The 19,265-nt window shown below is 38.4% G+C and overlaps 1 protein-coding gene across 1 annotated transcript in view; it reads right to left on the minus strand.

Moving 5' to 3' along the window:
• Window positions 1-19,265, minus strand: part of gria3b (glutamate receptor, ionotropic, AMPA 3b) — a 115,092-nt gene that overhangs the window by 23,651 nt on the left and 72,176 nt on the right. The window contains exons 5-12 of the mRNA XM_079390144.1: window positions 17,931-17,984; window positions 17,243-17,404; window positions 16,005-16,172; window positions 15,660-15,764; window positions 14,441-14,545; window positions 10,430-10,636; window positions 6,565-6,938; window positions 2,308-2,506 (exon numbers count right to left, since the gene is read on the minus strand). Coding sequence (XP_079246270.1) covers window positions 2,308-2,506; window positions 6,565-6,938; window positions 10,430-10,636; window positions 14,441-14,545; window positions 15,660-15,764; window positions 16,005-16,172; window positions 17,243-17,404; window positions 17,931-17,984 — 1,374 coding nt within the window. The remainder of the gene's footprint in view (window positions 1-2,307; window positions 2,507-6,564; window positions 6,939-10,429; window positions 10,637-14,440; window positions 14,546-15,659; window positions 15,765-16,004; window positions 16,173-17,242; window positions 17,405-17,930; window positions 17,985-19,265) is intronic.

A 19,265-nucleotide genomic window follows, 5' to 3' on the forward strand; every position in this document is an offset into this window, starting at 1 on the left:
TGACGCGGAAAGGTATGAAAGGTCCATATATTGCTCTGCACTGTGGGTAAATCTGTTTTTTGTTTTGTTTTGTCTGTTTCTTTTACTGCCAAAGGACAAGACTGTGAAGAATCAATGGCTAAAGTTCATTTTTACAGCAATACCACAGCAGTATAGCCCCAACCTTGTGTTTTGACCCCGTCATTTTTTTACTGAATACTGCTTCAGTGTTTCCCACAGACTTACACTCTATGTGTGGCAGGGCTTCCTACGTGGGATATATACTGGTTCACATTTATAGCTCTGTGTGTTTTCTGCATAAAACCATCAGTCGATTTTTGCGTTGGTCTGAATGAAAATACAAATTCATTCTTGCCACTAGGTGCCACTTTTGGAGCGGTAAAAATAGCTGTTTCCACGACAACGCTGTACACAAAGCAGCACTGCGCTCACAAGCACTGCTTTAAATGAAATCAACCAATCGGACCAATCACAGCAGATTAGCATCACACAAAGGAGGGGTTTGGAAAAATTCATCGTTGAGCGAATCGTTTTGGAGTCATTGAGCAAGTCAGGTAAAAATAAATGCATATTATAAGACAATGAAAGTGTTTTTTGACCTTGCATGCATGTCAACCTGTTGTTGGGGACTCCCAAAACCAAAATATGGACCTTTCATAACCCATAATAGGGGCACTTTAAACATGCTTTCCTTGGGGGCGAATGAAGTCTGATTTTACAGTGCACTCCAGAATTATGTCAACACTGAATAATTAGCCACCTCGGTGGGACTTTTAAGCACTACAAAGACATTTATGAGGGTACCACTGTTAACGCACACAAACACATTTTGGTAAATATTTTGTTTGTAAATTGTACTTATGCTGTGTCTCTGAATAATTGTCACTTGGTTTGATATTGCATCGAATGCTATGACATTTAGAAATGTTAAATGTGGACTAAGTGTCCGAATTGTTTTTATGGCCACTGTACTGCAAAACAAACACATAAATGATAATTAAATGAAATAAATTGGTTGGAGTTGGTGCCAGGTGAATAGTCTACACCTAAACATCAGCAAAACTAAGGAGCTGATAGTGGACTTCAGTACGAAGCAGGAGCGGTCATACCAGCCGATCACGATCAACGGGACTCCAGTGGAGAGAGTGGACAGCTTCAGATACCTGGGTGTTCACATCACGCAGGACTTGACTTGGTCCTGTCATACCAGCACCCTGGTGAAGAAGGCCAGGCAGCGTCTGTACCATCTGAGACGCTTAAAGGACTTTAGACTTCCCTCTCGGGTGCTTAAGACTTTTTACACCTGCACCATCGAGAGCGTCCTGACGGGCAGCATCACTTCCTGGTTCGGGAACTGCACTATGCAGGACAGACGAGCCCTCCAGAGGGTGGTGCGTTCAGCGGAACGTACCATTCACACCGAGCTCCCTAACCTGCAGGAGATCTACAGCAAGCGGTGCCTGACCAGGGCCAGGAAGATAGTGAAGGACCTCAGCCATCCCAACAATGGACTCTTTTCTCTGCTGCGTTCAGGGAGGCGCTTCCGCTCCATGAAGGCGAACACAGAGAGAATGAGGAGGAGCTTCTTCCCGCAGGCCATTCGGAGTCTTAACCACTCTCCACTCTAATCACATCACCCCACACTTCCACTTTGCACATTTTCATTACAATCTGCACTAATTTGTAGAAGGTCACGTAAGGATAAATGAGTGGGATTTACATACCATTTGTCTTTAGTATTCCTTTTACTCACTTACACACTTTACTGCACTGCACAGCACACGGACACTTTACCACTGATATACACTTTACTTTTTATAGAATTTACATAGAACCATATTCTATTTTTATTCTTCATATCTATTTTTATTCTCATCTATTTGTTATTTTATTTTATTGCTAGTTTATTTCTATATATATGTTTACTGTACTTTTTCTATTTGTATTTTTGTAAACTTGAGGTTTTTCTTAATTTTGTTGGACAATTTGTTGGACAGTCGTACAATACATTTCACTACATGTCGTACTATGTATGTATATGTATGTGACAAATAAAATTTGAATTGAATTGAATTGAATTAAATGTTTGATAAAGACTGAGGCACTACAAACAGCTGTGGGAACCTTTCTTCTATGAGTTCTTTGTGATTACTGTGATTGTGAACACAACAGCAACAAGTCTAACTAAAGGACAGATTCTGACTTGAAAGCTTGCACAGCCATTGAAGCTTGATGCATTTTAATTCAGCTGATTACAACTGAAGATCAATGCAGGAATGTTACTCTCTCAAGCGGTAGGAGACTCACCCTAAAGAACTCTTTGGTTGATCCTGAGTCCAAGGTTCCGTATGCGATCTCTGTTTGTTTGGCTAGATCTTCAGCGCTCTCTATGGGAGAGACCATCCTCTCCACTGTGAGGAAAGCAGCCAGGTTAGCCGTGTAGGACGAGATTATGATGAGGGTGAAGAACCACCAGACGCCTCCTACTATTCTGCCCGATAAGGACCTGAACACACACATACAGGCATTCAGGCTTGAATACGTTCCTGATGTTTCACACAATTGTATTCAATAAATTAACTCCACAAACATTTATGTATGTTGATCATCTGCTGTATCATCTTGACGTTTTATTTACTGTAATCCGGCACTGCTGCTGTTTTTTTATTTATTCACTTAAACACATGACTTGCATCCTGAGCTTCCATTTAGCCACATAGAAAAGCAATTTTCACCAATACAATATATTCACACATGTATATTGAGTTAGTGTCTCATTTCTGATCTCGCAGAAGTTTGAGTCACATTAGCTCAAAGCTTATTTTCCAGCTGTGCATTTATTGACTGTTGCCTAGACAATATATTAGCATAATCAAATAACATATGGGATCGATGATTGTATTATTTCCTCTGAAGTGTTTTTGCCTTGGGCTGAATGTAAGGCAGTTTGCCCTTCTGTAGACTACGTGCTCTTTCAACCACGCAGGTTTGTGAAATATATGTACAGAGTGCAAATAACAAGTAAAAACTCTTATAGACTTAAGTAATATAATTATTGAATTTTACATTAACATAGGTTTTTAATTACATGGAGCCATCTGAAAACTATTCTGCAGCGATACAATCATGTAAGATGTAATATCCAAACAGTGTTCCACATAACTATGGTTTAACAGACCAGGCCAAATGCTATTTATAATTTTTCCATAAGTGGGCTTGCATTGTTCAGTCATTTTCAATATGGCCTCAGACTAGACTGATATATGATAAACTGATGAATATTATTAGTAACACTTTTCTTAAAGCCTTTATATATAATGCATTATACAGGTAGTTTCAATGCATTAATTAAGGTTTGAAATTAACCTTCTAATGCATTGTATGATCTCATGAATAATTGTAACCACAGTTGCAATATATTATAATACTTCATTGTTACACCTTTAGAAAGTATAATGCATTAAAACACATGACATATTGTAATGCATTTTAATTTTGGTTACAATTATTTATGAAAATATATAATGCATTACAAATCACATTATGAATACCTTTATAATGCATTACAAATATAGGTTTTAAGTAAAATGTTACCAAATTATTTATTGATATGATAAATTGACATATGATACTTTCATTTTATTGTATTATCATTTCTTGCCGCTGAGTCATTTTTATTGAATACACAATTGACAGCCAGCACAGGGGAATATGAGGGACTCTGCAAAATGATCTATGACAGCGAGCAGCACAATGAGTCATTATTAATCAACTTCCTGCTGTTAAATGGAGGAACAATGTGAATAATCATACATCTCCGTCACAGATGCCTACAAAGTGCTGGAGCAGGACTTCTCAAACAATAAACGAATCAGGTAAATGAGAAATTCATAAAAAGAGCGAAATGAGAATATGTTGCTCAGCTAATCCTTTACAAAAGAACAAATTAAAACTAGAGCTGTGTCTGCATTACCTTTCAAACGTGAAAAACTGGAATTACCATCAAAGCTAGAGCTGTAATGTATTTAATGTGCTTGTCAGCAGTGCTGGGTAGATTTACTTACAAATTTTAACCCGTTACTGGTTCCAAATTACATGACAGAAATTGTAGTTAGTAACGTAATCCATAAAATTACAAATTGCAGGTAATATAATTGGACTACTTTTTGATTACTTTTGACCTAACTGTTTTATCACATTGATTTAAATATGATAATCTTACCATGCTGACATAAAAATTCAAAGAGAGAAAAAAAATACAGTATATATATATATATATATATATATATATATATATATATATATATATATATATATATATACAGTTCCCTCCATAAGTATTGGAACAGTAAAGACACAATTGCTCTGTTGGCTGTGGAGTCAAGACATTTTCAAATATGATTAAAAGATGAATATGAGACAAAACTACAGAATGTCACATTTTATTATTAGCCGTTTCAACACATACATGTTTTACCAAATAAAAAGAACAGCACTTTTAGAGTTCATCCCACTCATTGATGTGAATAAGTATTGGGACAGTTGAACATAAGGCAGATATAAAAGATTAAAAGCTATTATTTAGTTGCAGATCCCTTGAACACAATCACAGCAGTGAGTCTGTGACCCGTAGACATCACCAGACTCTTGCTCTCATCTTTGAAATACTTTCCCCAGCCTTTAATGCAGCCAATTCCAATTGTTGCTTGTTTTGGGGAGTTTCTGCCTTTACTCTCCTCTCCAGCTGGTGACATTCATGTTCAATCAGATTTAAATCTGGAGATTGACTTGGGCAATCTAACACTTTCCATTTCTTTGCCCTTATAAACTCCTTGACTGAACTGGCAGGGTGTTTTGGATCATTGTCCTGATGCGATATGAAGCACTTCCCAATGAATCTGGTGGCATTTTCTTGAATATTGGTAGGCAAGATTGTTTTGTACCCTTCCAAATTAATTCTGCTACTGTCATCATACATTAAGTCATCAGTAAAGTTGAGAGGGCCTGTTCCAGAGACAGCCATGCATGCCCATGCCATGACACCACCTCCACCATGCTTTACAGATGAGGCTGTATACTTGGGATCATTGCAGTTCCCATTCACATTTTTGCTTTCCCATCACTTACATAAAGGTTCATCTTTGTCTCATCGGTCCATAAACACAGTTCCAAAACTCTTCTGGCTCACCTTTGTGCTTTATTTGCAAACTCTAATCTTGCCTTTCTATGTTTGGTGCTGGTCAGAGGTTTGCATCTTGCTGTGTAGCATCTGTAATTCTGTGTCAAAGTCTCCTGAGGACAGTAAATTGTCAGAGCATCACCCCAGCTTTCTGGAAGTTGTTGGTGATTTTACAGACATGTCTTTTAGGGTTAATTTTCACAGCTTTTATGATTTGTCTGTCAGCAACTACTGTTGTTTTCTCAGCCGATCAGGTCGTTGTGGGTTGCTGGTGGTTTCCAAACACTTGATTTCTCCATGCCCTTTGTTTTTGCTAGAGCTCTAATTGACTTCCTCTTTTCTTTTAGCATCCAAATTGCTTGCTTTTCTTTCAAAGTCTGCTCCCTCATCTTCATCCTGGTTTGTGTGTGTCATCATCGAATGCAAGATTCAGAATACAGAAGTAATGGATATAACTGATACGACACATTCCCTGCTTTTAATATCTGAAGAATTAATGCAACAGGACACAGCTGAACACTTAGAAAGACCTGTGAGGCAACTGCTCCAATACTTATGCTCACATCAGATAGAGGGATCAAACTCTAAAAGCGCTGAACTTCTTAGCTGGTAAAACATCTATGTGTTGAATCACCCAATAATAAAATGTGACATTCTGTAGTTTTGTCTCATATTCATACTTTAATCATATTTGCAAATGTCTTGACTCCACAACCAACAGAGCAATTTTGTCTCTACTGTTCCAATACTTTTGGAGGGCATTGTATAATTCATTGTTATTAAACTTTTATTATATTATGTTAAAATTTCCAAAATGGGGTTCGTGAAGGAAATGTAGGGGGTTTGTGAGTTTGTGAAAAGCTAACAATTAATAAAATCATAAAAAATATTAAAATTAAAATACATCTTTTTAAAATTTCAACAATCAAAACAAATCACTTTATAAAATATATTGGATATTATACCTGTTTACCTGTATGTCATGTGATCATGTGAATAATATGCAATCATGTAATCAATAAAAAAATAACTGTAGTCTGATTACAATCTAATTACAAGTACTTATTTTTTGGATCCTGGTTACATAATCGAGATTACATGTAATCCGTTTCATTACTACCCAACACTGCTTCTCTGTAACGTTCCATGCAAAAACGTAAAATGAATGACTAATAAATTCCCATAATTTTTTGTTCATAACCTTTACAGTCCTTTTTATTGTTGGATGAGAAAATCACAGATTATAATCTGGTCTGAGGTCATATTGAAAATCTGAAAGGACCCCAGTGTACCTAAACCAGTGATCAATTTTCACCTATGCATACAAACCCACATATGGACTCCATTTTTATGGCCATAAAGTTACCCAGCGATGAGGCACCAACCTTGGTGAGATATCACAGCCCTGCTGCATGAAGGCCCCTAGAGAGAACCACAGGCTGTTAAAAATCCCAAAGTCATTAGGCGGGTCTGGAGGGGTCTGGGGGTCTTTGGCTTCATCAGTCTCATCCAGATGCCACTCGTAGGGACTGAAGCGGCTCACGAGGAAAAGCACCACGCTGACGCCGATGTAGGCGAAAACGATACACATCCAGATCTCATATGCCAGAGGGTCCAGGAAGGAGAACACACCTGGCTTGGACTTCTGAGGTTTCTTGATCATAATGGAGATGCCCAAACTCATGAAGGGCTTAGAAAAGTCAATGACTTCCTCTCGCACTAGCGTGATTGTTAACGGTGCGACGGCTATATCTGCTCTCTGGAAACGGGGACATGAACAAAACATGTTAGTGCTGAACATGCACCAGTACAATAAACATGCACTGCTACATTAACAGATGTTAGCAAGGAATTTGTTCATCACAAAGAAGGTTTGGCAGGTTTAGTTGCAATTTTACTTCAAGCTCTAAGGGTCTTAATGGTAACATTGTTTGAATGTTGAACAATTTTTCTTTTAATTCATCAGAATGGTATGCAACATTATTTTTGTGGGGCTTGCTATATGAAAAAAACAAACAAATAAACAAACATGGACTTAATTTGAAAAGGATAAATGGCCACCATAGTAAATGAACAAAACAAACAAAACAACAACAAAAGTAACTATGCCTGAAAATACTCTCTCGGTATATAGGGCTAATCGTACCATATGGGCATCTAGTGGTAACATTGTGTGAATTTATTTTTATCTCCAATCAGATGGCACTAGTCTGCCTTCCATGCATTGGATACAAATTTTCTATGTTTTTAAAACTTAAACACTGTATTAAAAATATTAAATATTTTGTAAATTATATATCATAACATTTACATACAGTAAATTTGGTCCCACTTTATATTAGGTGGCCTTAACTACTATGTACTTCCATCCAAAAATAAGTACAATGTACTTATTGTGTTCATATTGTATTGCAAAACACTTCTGCAGCTATTGAGATGGGATACGGCTAAGGTTAGGGACAGGTTTGGTGGTATGGGTTGGTTTAAGAGTGGGTTAAGGTGTAAGTATGGGTCAACAGTGTAATTATAAATGTCAATACAGAAATTAATTACAGATGTAACTACATATAGGTATTTTTAAAAATATAAGTACAGTGTAAAAACATATGTATACGTATATATCATATACCATACGTATGTCCACAATAAGTGCATTGTATCAAATGATTAATCTAACTGTAAGTACTTAGTAGTTAAGGCCACCTAATATAAAGTGGGACCGTATAATTTATAAATATTATGCAATATTTATTTAACATTTCTGTTCTAATATTGTACTGTTTTATATAGAAATTAACTATGCATAATTTAAAGGTGAACATTTTCCAGTACCATGAAAATTTTCACAGCTCTTTTTTTTTTCCCAGTGTAGGCAGATGAATGTCTGGTTATGCATTAATGACAGCATTTGCAGAGGCAGGGCCATAAAGATGTTATGTCACATGCTAACTCACTGGTATACATTTTAAGGGTACACTTTTAATATAGTGCATTACTGTAAGCACAAATGATTTCAATTCAATTCTGAATTATTTTTGAACCTGGAACTTTCTGTTACCATTTGGACGAATCAATCAGATCAATTTGTCACAGAAAATGACATCTACAGCTCAAAGGGGGTCATTTAGTGTTTTCTCAGGCCTCGGTGTGGGGAAGGAAGCCAGAAAAAGGACATTCACAGAGACAGGTCTTTCACCGCCTCAGAGAAGCACATGCAAGGCATAACAGAAAAGGCTTTTTGACTGTGTAGCACAGAAGTGACAGCTGAGCGTTCGCTTGACTAGATAGCAAGAGTCTCGCTAATTTCTGTGACCCCTACGCCGCTGTATCAGGCGACAAACAGAGAGTAGACGCAACGAGCAGGAACCTTTGTTGGAAAATCTTTTTTGAATGCTTGCCTTCTCATGCTTCACATAATGTTGCTGTGGGAGCTGCAGATATGAGGCACAGCAGCTTCCCACTTCCTATAATCCTCAGAGGTACGCTAGCATGAGCATATAATAAAAAGGCAGTGAAAGATTTTATCTGGCATGTGTCCTCAGCAAGGAGGACATTAGTTATGCAATCAGGAAGTATAAGGTCATGGTAACTCTGCAGGTGAACGCTGGTTATAAAAGCCTCTACAAATATTAATGTCCTTTTATCTTGTGGTTGTAGTGAATGGAACTCCGGTGTACTGTCTCAATAAATCATATAATCATTTGCATATAAATAGCTAATTAAGAGTCTACCAGAAGTGATTTATCAGCGAGGAAGAAATACGCCTCAAAACTCTCAGCGTCTCTCCAGCAAGCTAGATAAATAATTGCATGTGATCTTTTTAGCTTTGAAATTAGCTATGTATTGCACAAATGTGCACAGTTAAAATCCAATTGATAACAAACGCTGTTGATAAACTGTGAAAGGGAAAAAGTGAGATTAAATAACACTGCCACTTAGATGCCATTTAGAAGAATACCAGAGGAATCCAATTCATGTTTTTATCTGCTTATGGCTAGTAACGAAAAACAAATCCATGAAAACCTTAGCGTTTCTACATTATAAGCAGAGGAATTCACTGTTATTGTTTAGACAGAGCTGTCGCTACTGTCTGTAAACTTCAACAGATGACAGAGGTGGATCATAAGATTATAATATGATTACATGATTATAGTATAAATCAGTGTTATTTTGAAAGTGTAGCTTCTTAAGATACAAGCTACTCATCATTTTAAAGTCAAGCTACACTTTTGAACACGGTAAGCTATTAAAAAAATGCTACACTGGAGCTATTTAAGGGGGCATTTAAAAAAAAAAAACATCTATAACTATCAGCTTCTATCTTTTTTCTTTGTCTGGCAGAATAACTGAGGATCTCAGATAGGGTGACAGACAGTGTTAAACTTCAACACAAAATTAGTAATAAAACTAAATAAAGTATAACTAAATGCTAAATAATGAAGAACAGCATTCATAAATATTAGACTATAAACAAGGCGAATTACAATGTTGTAATGACATTTTAAACAGACAATCAAAATAAAAATAATATATATATATATAATCTGTCAGAAGGTCAAATGTGGCTCAGAAATGTCTGTCCTTACTCTCTGATCTGAAAAGGGCCACTATTATGTTCAATGGTTCAGTGATGGTGAGATTTTTTTTTCCTTTTTATCTCCACATGCATTTTTTTCTCCATTTTGAGAATAATTTGAGTATAATTTCCAACGTTAGCACATCAAAACCAGGCAATCTCTCTGGCTGATGGTAAGGAAATTGAACTGATGAGGTAGCCTAACCCTCATGCATTTTGTATATGGTCTTCCTTCTTGAATGTCGGTTCGGGGAATTGGAAGTGATTTCACTGGGTTTTCCTCCATTTATAGCAGGGGAGCGCTTTGACAAATGCAAAAATGCCGGGTTGCCTGGGCGCACTGTGAAAAGTGCCTTTGAGATCCAACAGCATAGAGATGAATCAAAGTAGTGCATGCTGGGAAGGAGCATGTTTAAAACACAGTCTCACCACCAGCAATGTCTGGCTGCAGTTATAGTTGAACGACACCCAGACATTTCCAGTCAATTGCCCCACGCTCTTTCCCATGAACAAAAGACATAAAGGCAATTCACGTCTTCCAAACCCTTATTTGACAGCAATTTCTAGCAATTTCTATTTATATCGTTTATGCAATGTTCATGAATAAAAGAAACTACTGCAGAAGGAAAGGTTAGTGATTCTCTGGAAGAATTTATAACAAATCCAATACTCACCCCATAGACTAGTTCACCCACCATCCCATTCCAAGTCTTGGTTTCAGGGTCACGGGCGCCATATTTTCCGTCCATGACTATGGACAGTCTGTACTTAATCCCGACATGTTTGGCAATCTCAGAAGCTAAATCGACACAGTAGCCTTCATACTTGTCATTGCCTTCCAGATGCATGTGGTTTTTCTTGTACATCACATATGGTGCTTCCTGTTAATCAAACACATGCTCATTTATTACCATCTTCGCTTGTTGCTTTCATTGTCCGGTGTCACAGGCACCAGAGCCCACCGACAGCTTATCAGTCACAGGCATGCAGGCATGCTAAGATATCATGACTGTGCATTCATACCCACCCATTCTCTCACACACATAATACACCAAACTGGAACACAAACAAGAGGAACAACTGAAGCAGCAGATGGGGGATTGCGGGACATTGATCCACATGTGGCCACAGTCAGAACAAACTGGTAATTTCTAAGGCCCTCTTTAGACCTGGTATTAACATCCGTCTCAGGTGATCCAATCATTGGTTGTCAACTGAGACAAATTGTTGTCTACACATGAAGTACAGTCTGACAGTTAAAGTCTGGATCTGGTTAGTCTTGAGACCTGAAGAAATCACATGAATGTTTCCATGTCTTAAGCCCGAGACACACGATTTTCGGCTGTCCCAGACGAAAGATTGGCATTGTGAAACAATTGTGGCGATTCCTGTGATTGTGGCTCCTAAATGGTCATCCTTTGTCGTACAGTGAGAGAGGTTCAAAGACGGCGGTTGTCACGGTCTTGCGACCAAAGGTAGCCAGCGATCATTTTTTGACATTGTCATGAATTCAGCATGCTCATCGCACAATGTGTTTGCTGCTACGACCCACGTTTACTGACCAGACAATAAAAAACGACAAGGCTCTAAAACATAAAACTGCTTACCTCAAGCTCTTATGCATTCCTCTTTTGCCACTTTCACTTTTTTTTTTCAATATACATAAAAACTACAACTGCTAAAGTGTGATTCATCAGGCTCTTTTTGTTTACCATTAGCCACGATTGTTATATATATAGCATTTATATAGCAGTGATACTCAAATCTGGCTCATGAGATCCATTTTCCTGGAGAGTTTAGCTCCAACCCTGATCAAACTCACCAACCTGTGGTTTTCTAATAATCCTGAAGACATTGATTAGCATGCTCAGGTGTGTTTGATTATGGTTAGAGATAAACTCCGCAGGAATTGGATCTCGCGAGCCAGATTTAAGTATCCCTGTTCTATAGTAACATGCGCCGTAGCCTACGAGTCAATAGGTGTCATCATCGTACAGTCTACACACGTCGTACCCAGGTTTATTAGATCCATGTCGCACAGTGTGGTTTGTAGTGATCTTATAGGACTGCTAAATTTGTGTGTCTCGGGCTTTACTCTGGGACTTAGTTTATGGTCTCAAAAAAGGAGTTTGAGTTCAAACGCACTTATTACAGGTGATAATCAACTTAATCTCTAGTTGCCACAGTATCTTTTAAACTACAGAGAATTTGCAAGAAACGTATGGCTTTGAGTGGTTGCCTAGCTACTATATACACTGGAACAGTGTTTTGAAATGAATTCTGCAATAAATTCTTGGTTCTTGGTTTGGGATTGGGCCATTGCCATCATCCCTAATCAAAAATGCAACTGATAAATCTAACCCAGGGGTGCCCAATCCCGTTCCTAGAGATCTACCTTCCTGCGGAGCTCATTTCCGGCCCTGCTCCAGCATACATGTCATAATTATCAAGTATGCCTGAAGATCTTAATTAGCTGGTTCAAGTGTGTTTGATCAGGGTTGAACTCCAGGAACAGGAGTGGGCACCCCTGATCTAACCTATGTTTTCAGGGTTGCCTGAAAATTACAGCCAGGTGGGTTTGATTAAGGATGGAACTAAACTCTGCAGGACAGTGACCATCCAGGGGTGTTTCCCTGGTTGCAAGTTCCGTCGTTACCAATAGATTTCAATGGAACTAATGACCATAGTTATCTAACAATGAATTTGGGAAACACACCCCAGGACTAGAATTGCCCATGCTTGCTCTAAAATTATTGTTCTGGGTCTGGGTCTTGAATCTTCGTCTAGATCTGGGCTCTGGTATTAGTCTGGATCTAGGTTTGGAAGGGCCTTGGAATTAACATGCATCTCCAGTAACCACTTGTAATTTATCACAAACATCACTGTAGCATGGTGAGTGGCTGTCATATGCATCCCTGACCACCTCTAATGATTGGATCACAATGCATCTCTGGACTCTGTTTACCTATATTTTGCACTGTCCACTTGGGATCAAAACACTGGAGATGGATGATATCAGGTGTAAACAGGTTCTGAGACCATTAGGCAACACTGGAGACAAATCAAAGTAGGTTTGATTCTGCTTCTCTCTCTTTCTCTCTCTCTCTCTCTCTCACTCTCTCTCTCTCTCTCACACACACACACACACATGGCCATGGTGCAATATCCCAGGGGTCTGAAATGCATTGGCAGTTGAGGGTGAGAGGTGAGGTAGGCAAGAATGTATGAGTGAGAAGGAATCCGATTCATGAAGTAAATGGCAGTGACTGCAGAGGAATCATAGTGTTGATTCTGTTCAGACACATTCAAGCACGTTGCACCTATATGCGACAGAAGCCTTCATCATTCCAACAGAAAGAACATTAAACATAGCCCTGCTAAAAAGACCAGTTTATACCAGCATACATTTCTGGCTGGTTCATGCCGGGTATTGCTGGTTAGGTGTCTAACGCTGTTTCGGTCTAGCTGTTGGACCAGCACAGGTCAACTTGCACAACCGTTTTAGAGATACCGGCTGATTTAGAGGTTTAGCTATATAAACAGCCTGGTGGGAACACCAGCAGCATACCAGCATGCCATGCTGGGGACCAGCATCCAAAAACACAATATATGGTCTTTTCAGTAGGGAAACAAACCAAAGCAAAAACAAAGCCATTGTTAGGATCCAAACTCAAAAGCACTTTGTCGACAAACCGAATTGAACAAAGAAAATTGCGCAAGCTGGTTTTATCCTCTCTTTCGCCCCCCATTTCAAACATTGCGGCAGCGGCTTGCTTTTTTAAGCACATCATTATTACCAAACAATATGGCTTCTCGCAGAGAGAACGCATCCCATTAGAGTCAGAGACAATTAGGGTGCCAGTGGGTTCGCAATGGTTTGTTTGTTCTGTGCTGAATGTATCCTCTCACCTCATCCTTTGTGCGATTGTTTTCCTCCTGAATCCCTCTGATGGAATAACCGACAGCTGCTGGTTTAATTGCTCACATTCAAGTCATTTGAAAGACTGACCTTGGTTTTTGGTGAAACAAAACAATTACAAGCGATTGTTGTTTTACACGGGATGATGTTGTGAGCATTGATTTGAATTCCTCAGAGATGCGTGTTGGCCTTGCCAATTGGAGGCTGATGCTAAAGCTAATGTCATTAACAGCAGGAGATGAAGTGATACGTCAGCACCGAACAGTCCTCCGGTCAATGTAAAGTGGATCTGTGCAGGGGCCTCATACCTGGCCTCGCTCAAATACGCTTTAACTTTGCCGGGGGCAAACCATCGAACCCTTCGTTGTTGCAGTAATCGTTAGCTTGCTGTTGTAGCTCATGTGTCATTGACCATTTACTTGATGAGTGGAAACAAGTCTTACCTACATATGCATTGTATGTCTACTTTGATGATGTCAATGTAAAACCATCATACCTAATGCCGTTATTGTGATGTCACTGCTACGACAGGCCACTGATATATGGAAAATCAAAATGCTTTGACACCCACACGGATACAGTTGAAACACTCATGCGTCGCGTTTCCTCGCGTTCGACTGTTTCAACGTGTAATGAGTGGATGGAAAGCAACACAAAAGAAATGTGCTTCTACCCGCCCAGGACAGAATGTATCAATCTAGGAGTCAACACCATGACCCTGATGGGCAGAATATGCAACACGTTTAAAACGTCATGGAGCGTGTACCATAATAGTAGTGACCACAATTGTTCGGTTTTCCACTGAGGAATCGTTGGTGTACTGCTGATCCATTATATTAACAAAGCGCTCAAACTCGTTCCAGTATCCGATCTGCAAAGGGAAAACATTCACATTATTATCAAACATCAGACATTTTTATTGCATTAACTCTAACTACCAACACCCCCCCCCCCTTCTGTTTGGCTAAGGAGGCTGTTGCGGATGTGTACTCTCATAAGACTGTGTTCATTAAAAAAGTATTAGGTCTCCGTGCTGCGGCTGTTATTGTCTGGAGTTAAACAAAAAAGGCAAATTCTTGGCTGACATTTGTTAAATAGAAAAAAATGCTTATGGTGGAATCTTCAGGGATGCAGAAGCTGGAAGTTACTCTTGGATGTAATTCTGCTCAACAAAAACTAAACTTGGTTAGGTTTTAATGATTTACGCATTCTGTTATCACAAGAGCACGCTGTATGTTTCCTCTTCACTGGAGTTGTTTAGCGGTTGAGTGGCATGTGTCAGAACCGTTAGCATAGCAATAGCCACTAGGGCATCACTGAGGTGACATTGCAGAGGGGTCCAAGACAGTCTTGTACATCACTTCTGACAGCCACTGTCAATGCACTTCTCCTTACCGACACTGACCCCATCTAACCTGTGTTATAAAGGGCAGTTTCTATTAGCGCATAAGAAAGCTGATGATATTGGTTGTGTCGATTCAAGCTGGTGTAAGTGGTAGGTAGTAAACTGTTTTAAATGGGGATAGTGGCTTTAAAGATGAGCACAGTTTTATTTTCTGTGATGTATTTCTTATTGAAATTAGAAGTTAAGATATATTGAAGGGCTTGTCCAGCTACCCCAGCTACAACATTGTTTTCATGCACTACTGTGAAATGCACTACTTTGCTAAATGTTCAGATTTCTGTTCTGAAAATGTATGCATATTAGTGCATTTTTAGGTAGATAGTACTTCGTTTAAACAACATTTCAGAAGATTTGTAATACAAAATGTAATAATGTACTTTTATTAATTAACTGCGGAGGTTTTATTCAATTCACCTGTGATGAGAATAACTATACATTTTAAATGTTTATGTCTGATTTTTTCTTTTTTTTCCTCTCAGACTTTAAGTAAACTAGCATATTCAAATGGATCCCGGTTTGAGTTCTCACACTGATTTTACAAAGCTTACCCAACAACTGCACAGATTTACTGATGACTCACTTTTCTTGGGCCCCCTGTTTTCATTTCATAAACATCAATAGTGTAGTTCGATCTGCGACCAAAGCTGTCGAACTGGATATTGCCAGTCATCCCTTGCACCTGGACCTGCCAGAAACAACAGCACAAAGAAACCAGAAAAATAACAATGGTGCGTTGAAACTTAAGAATACATTAGGATGTGTCGGAATAACACATATGAATCATACGGAGGCATAATTCATTTCAAAGTACTCACTCTTACAATCTGAATTACACATTGAGAGATTACAAATGGTTATTGTCATTTTCATAAAAGCTTAAGCACTCAGAATCTTGCATGAGCAAAATAAAATATGGAGGTTTTACCATTTTGAGAGCTCGTTCAATGTCGATGCCTTGGCTCCAAGGGACCGCAGGGTTAGCTAGGCAATCGCCCGCACTGCCTCGTCTGGATACGTCTACTCGCTGGCGTCGCAGGTATCGGAACGCCTCCGCAATGACCAGGATAGCATCATAAGACAGCGCTGAAGTGTACTGTACACAACAACCGTTAAGCACCTCACATTAACAGTTATGTGTTAGAGCAGTTTAAAATAAGCAAACACATTATCTGTAAGTAAACACTTCGAAGAGGGTTAAAATAAGCTTCGCCAGCCCTCTTCCAGGTCTACAAGTGCATGTTGATGTATATAATGAAGGATAATTGCGATGCATTACTGCATGTAATCATAGCTGGCAAATGCAACAAAAGACGACACACTTCAGGGATGTAGGTTGTGCATTGTTTCTTGCTATGTAAAGAGTGTTAACCAGGTTTCTAATTACAGAGATATGTAAAATGTTTAGTTTATGTGAGACTCTAAAGGGTTTTGCTGCTATTGTTGTTCATGGGTGTAACTTGTAATTACATCCCATTTCAACCAAGAAAAGAAAACGAGCTGGCATCTGCTAATTTGCCGTGAGCTACGCTATTGTATTGTTTTGTATTTCTTCAAAGTGACTGCATTGAGGAATTGAGCGACTAAAATAAACGTAATATAACAAAGGTAACATCAAAGGACACATTGTGCATTTACATTCTCAATTCAAAATGCCTTTTGATGCCTTCATTAAAATAAGGTCCTGGAAAAGAAAGTGTGTATGACTTTCCACAGTGAGAAATAAATTAAAAGAAAATGTGTTTTTAAATAAATAAATAAAAATAGTCTACTGTGTGAAATATACTACATTTTCATAAAAATAATGTCACAATACAAAATATGTACTAGGCCCCTAAAAGTTTATTTTAATTTTTTTTTTTAAAGCAAAATATAATTCAAATGTTCCCTTGATTTTTGGGGTGAGAGCATGGTCATTTCTTACCCACCCATCCACAATAAAACCTTAATTAAAACAGCATTACAAATCTGCTCATCTCATGATCATTATTTAATTACATGGAAATTGAGCCCTAGTTTTAATAGCACCTTGGACTGAATATCAATATATCGACTGTTGCAAGGAAAATAAAAGAAAATGGGCAAAGAAAGAAAAAGTCAACGATCAGAAGAAGAAGAGTTAACAACAATGGTTGTTGGTGTTGTTTTTAAGCAGTAGTTTCAGACCTTCAGAGGTGTGTTTCTAGCTTCAGGAAACTCTCGTTCATCTAGACGGTCCCATCTCTGGAGAAACTGTTGAACAACTGTGTTTTCAGGATTGATTATATGGAAGCCACTAATGTTTGCTCCGCCGAGAAAGACCTTGTCCAAGCTGATGTTGGTAAAGCCCTGAGGAAAGAGATGATGGAAAAGAAGCAAGCTTAGGATCCATGGGATGATGGCAATATAACAATAATCATGTAAAAATGGATTCAAATCAATGTTTCTGGTTCAAAACCCAAAAGAAGAGTTCCTTGTTGGGTTCCTTGTGGTAAATTGAGTATAAATTAGTATTATATATTACATAAGCTTGTTAAATTGGTAAAACCATAAGAAAACCAATATTTATGATTCAAATATATCATTTCAGGGGGGGAAAAATCACACTCGTGTATCAAAAGTGTAGAAAAATATAAAAGTACTTGTTACTTTTTACTGATTACACTTACACTCTTTTTAGAGTTATTACATTTTGTTAAAATCATATAAAAAATACAAAAAACAAATAGAAATACATATATTACACTCCTTTGTTGCATGTTTTGTAGTGGATGTATCTTTTCATCTTCTTGAACATTGTTATCTGTCATTGAATTTCCATTGTTTCTGAAAATCTCTCTTATTTAGTTAAGAGTATGGAGGTGCTGAAACTCACCAGATTGGCAATAACATAATGGTAGCCCCGACTGTTCTTTCCGAGTGCCACAACCTACAGGAAAGAGAATCAATAACAGTTTACAATCCATGTAAGAAGAGCGCAGGGGCCTTATATCATTCCTCAGGTGAGCTCCTCTCTCCATTTACACTGTCTTAAGTGACAAAGGCACTCAACATTGATGGATGTTTCCACATGCAGCGGCTGACAGTCTCTGATGTGGCTTGCTACTGTACGCTGGCCAACGGGAATACACATGGACAAAACCCTACATGTCTCTGACTTCCTACGCATGAACAAAGGGCGTCACAGCTGGGCCGGATGCGCTGATGACTGACCCGAACTGACCCTGCAGCCTCCACCTCAGACCCCTTTCAATAGTGGCCATTAGTGAAGCGTACAAACAATGATCACTCGCTATTTATGATCCTGAGTGATGTGTCCTCATGATTCATTTTGAACCCCAAGGCAAGATCTCACATGGGACACATGGGAACTGGATGAGTCCTCTGCACAATCTGATTGTTGCAACCTAGAATTAAACTGCGGGTTTCATCTGGCTAGAGGAGAATGGCACACTATTTTGACACACTATTTGCCTGTTTAATACTGTAAAGCTGCTTTGACACAATATGCAGAGTAAAAAGCATTGTCTAAATAATGGTGACTTGACTTTTTGAAGCAGTTGGTTGGGACACATGCTTTGTGCAGGGAATACATTTTTTTTCAAGTGATCTAGTAATGCTCACTTCCAAATGGAATTCATTCTATGTCAGCATCTATGAATTATCATTAAAGTATTAGTAGATTGTTGGGTTAGGGTAAATTGACATGTTTTGGCAAATTTAGTTATAATCAGAGGATTATCAAAATAAAGTGTTAGCACATATTAAGCAGACAGTCTACTAATACTCCAATGGCTGCTAGTTGGCATGGAGTTGCAAAGTTACTTATACTGTGGTTAGTATAATGTCCATGGGTACCATGAAAATAACATTACCAAAATGCCCATTATACAAATGTTTCTTGTTTGTTCCACTCATTCATTCTGTATTAGTGAGCTGTGGCCACTTTGTACAAATTAAAAAATAATAAAAACAATAATTTTGCCACCTTTTAAAATGTAGCTCAGGGGAAGAATGACTGCTTGTAAATGCTGGTCAATTTTGACAGCAGCAAAACTGCAAATTCATATCATGCTATGAAATGGATATAATATCATAGTGTTACTGAGCTGAAGAACATGAACAGAAGTGCATGGAGAAAGCAGTAATGAGCAATAACTTGAGCGATTGCATCATTCTAGACAGAACAACATGTTCACCCAAAAATGGA

Source organism: Barbus barbus (genome assembly GCF_936440315.1).
Source record: "Barbus barbus genome assembly, chromosome: 33".
NCBI lineage: Eukaryota > Metazoa > Chordata > Actinopteri > Cypriniformes > Cyprinidae > Barbus > Barbus barbus.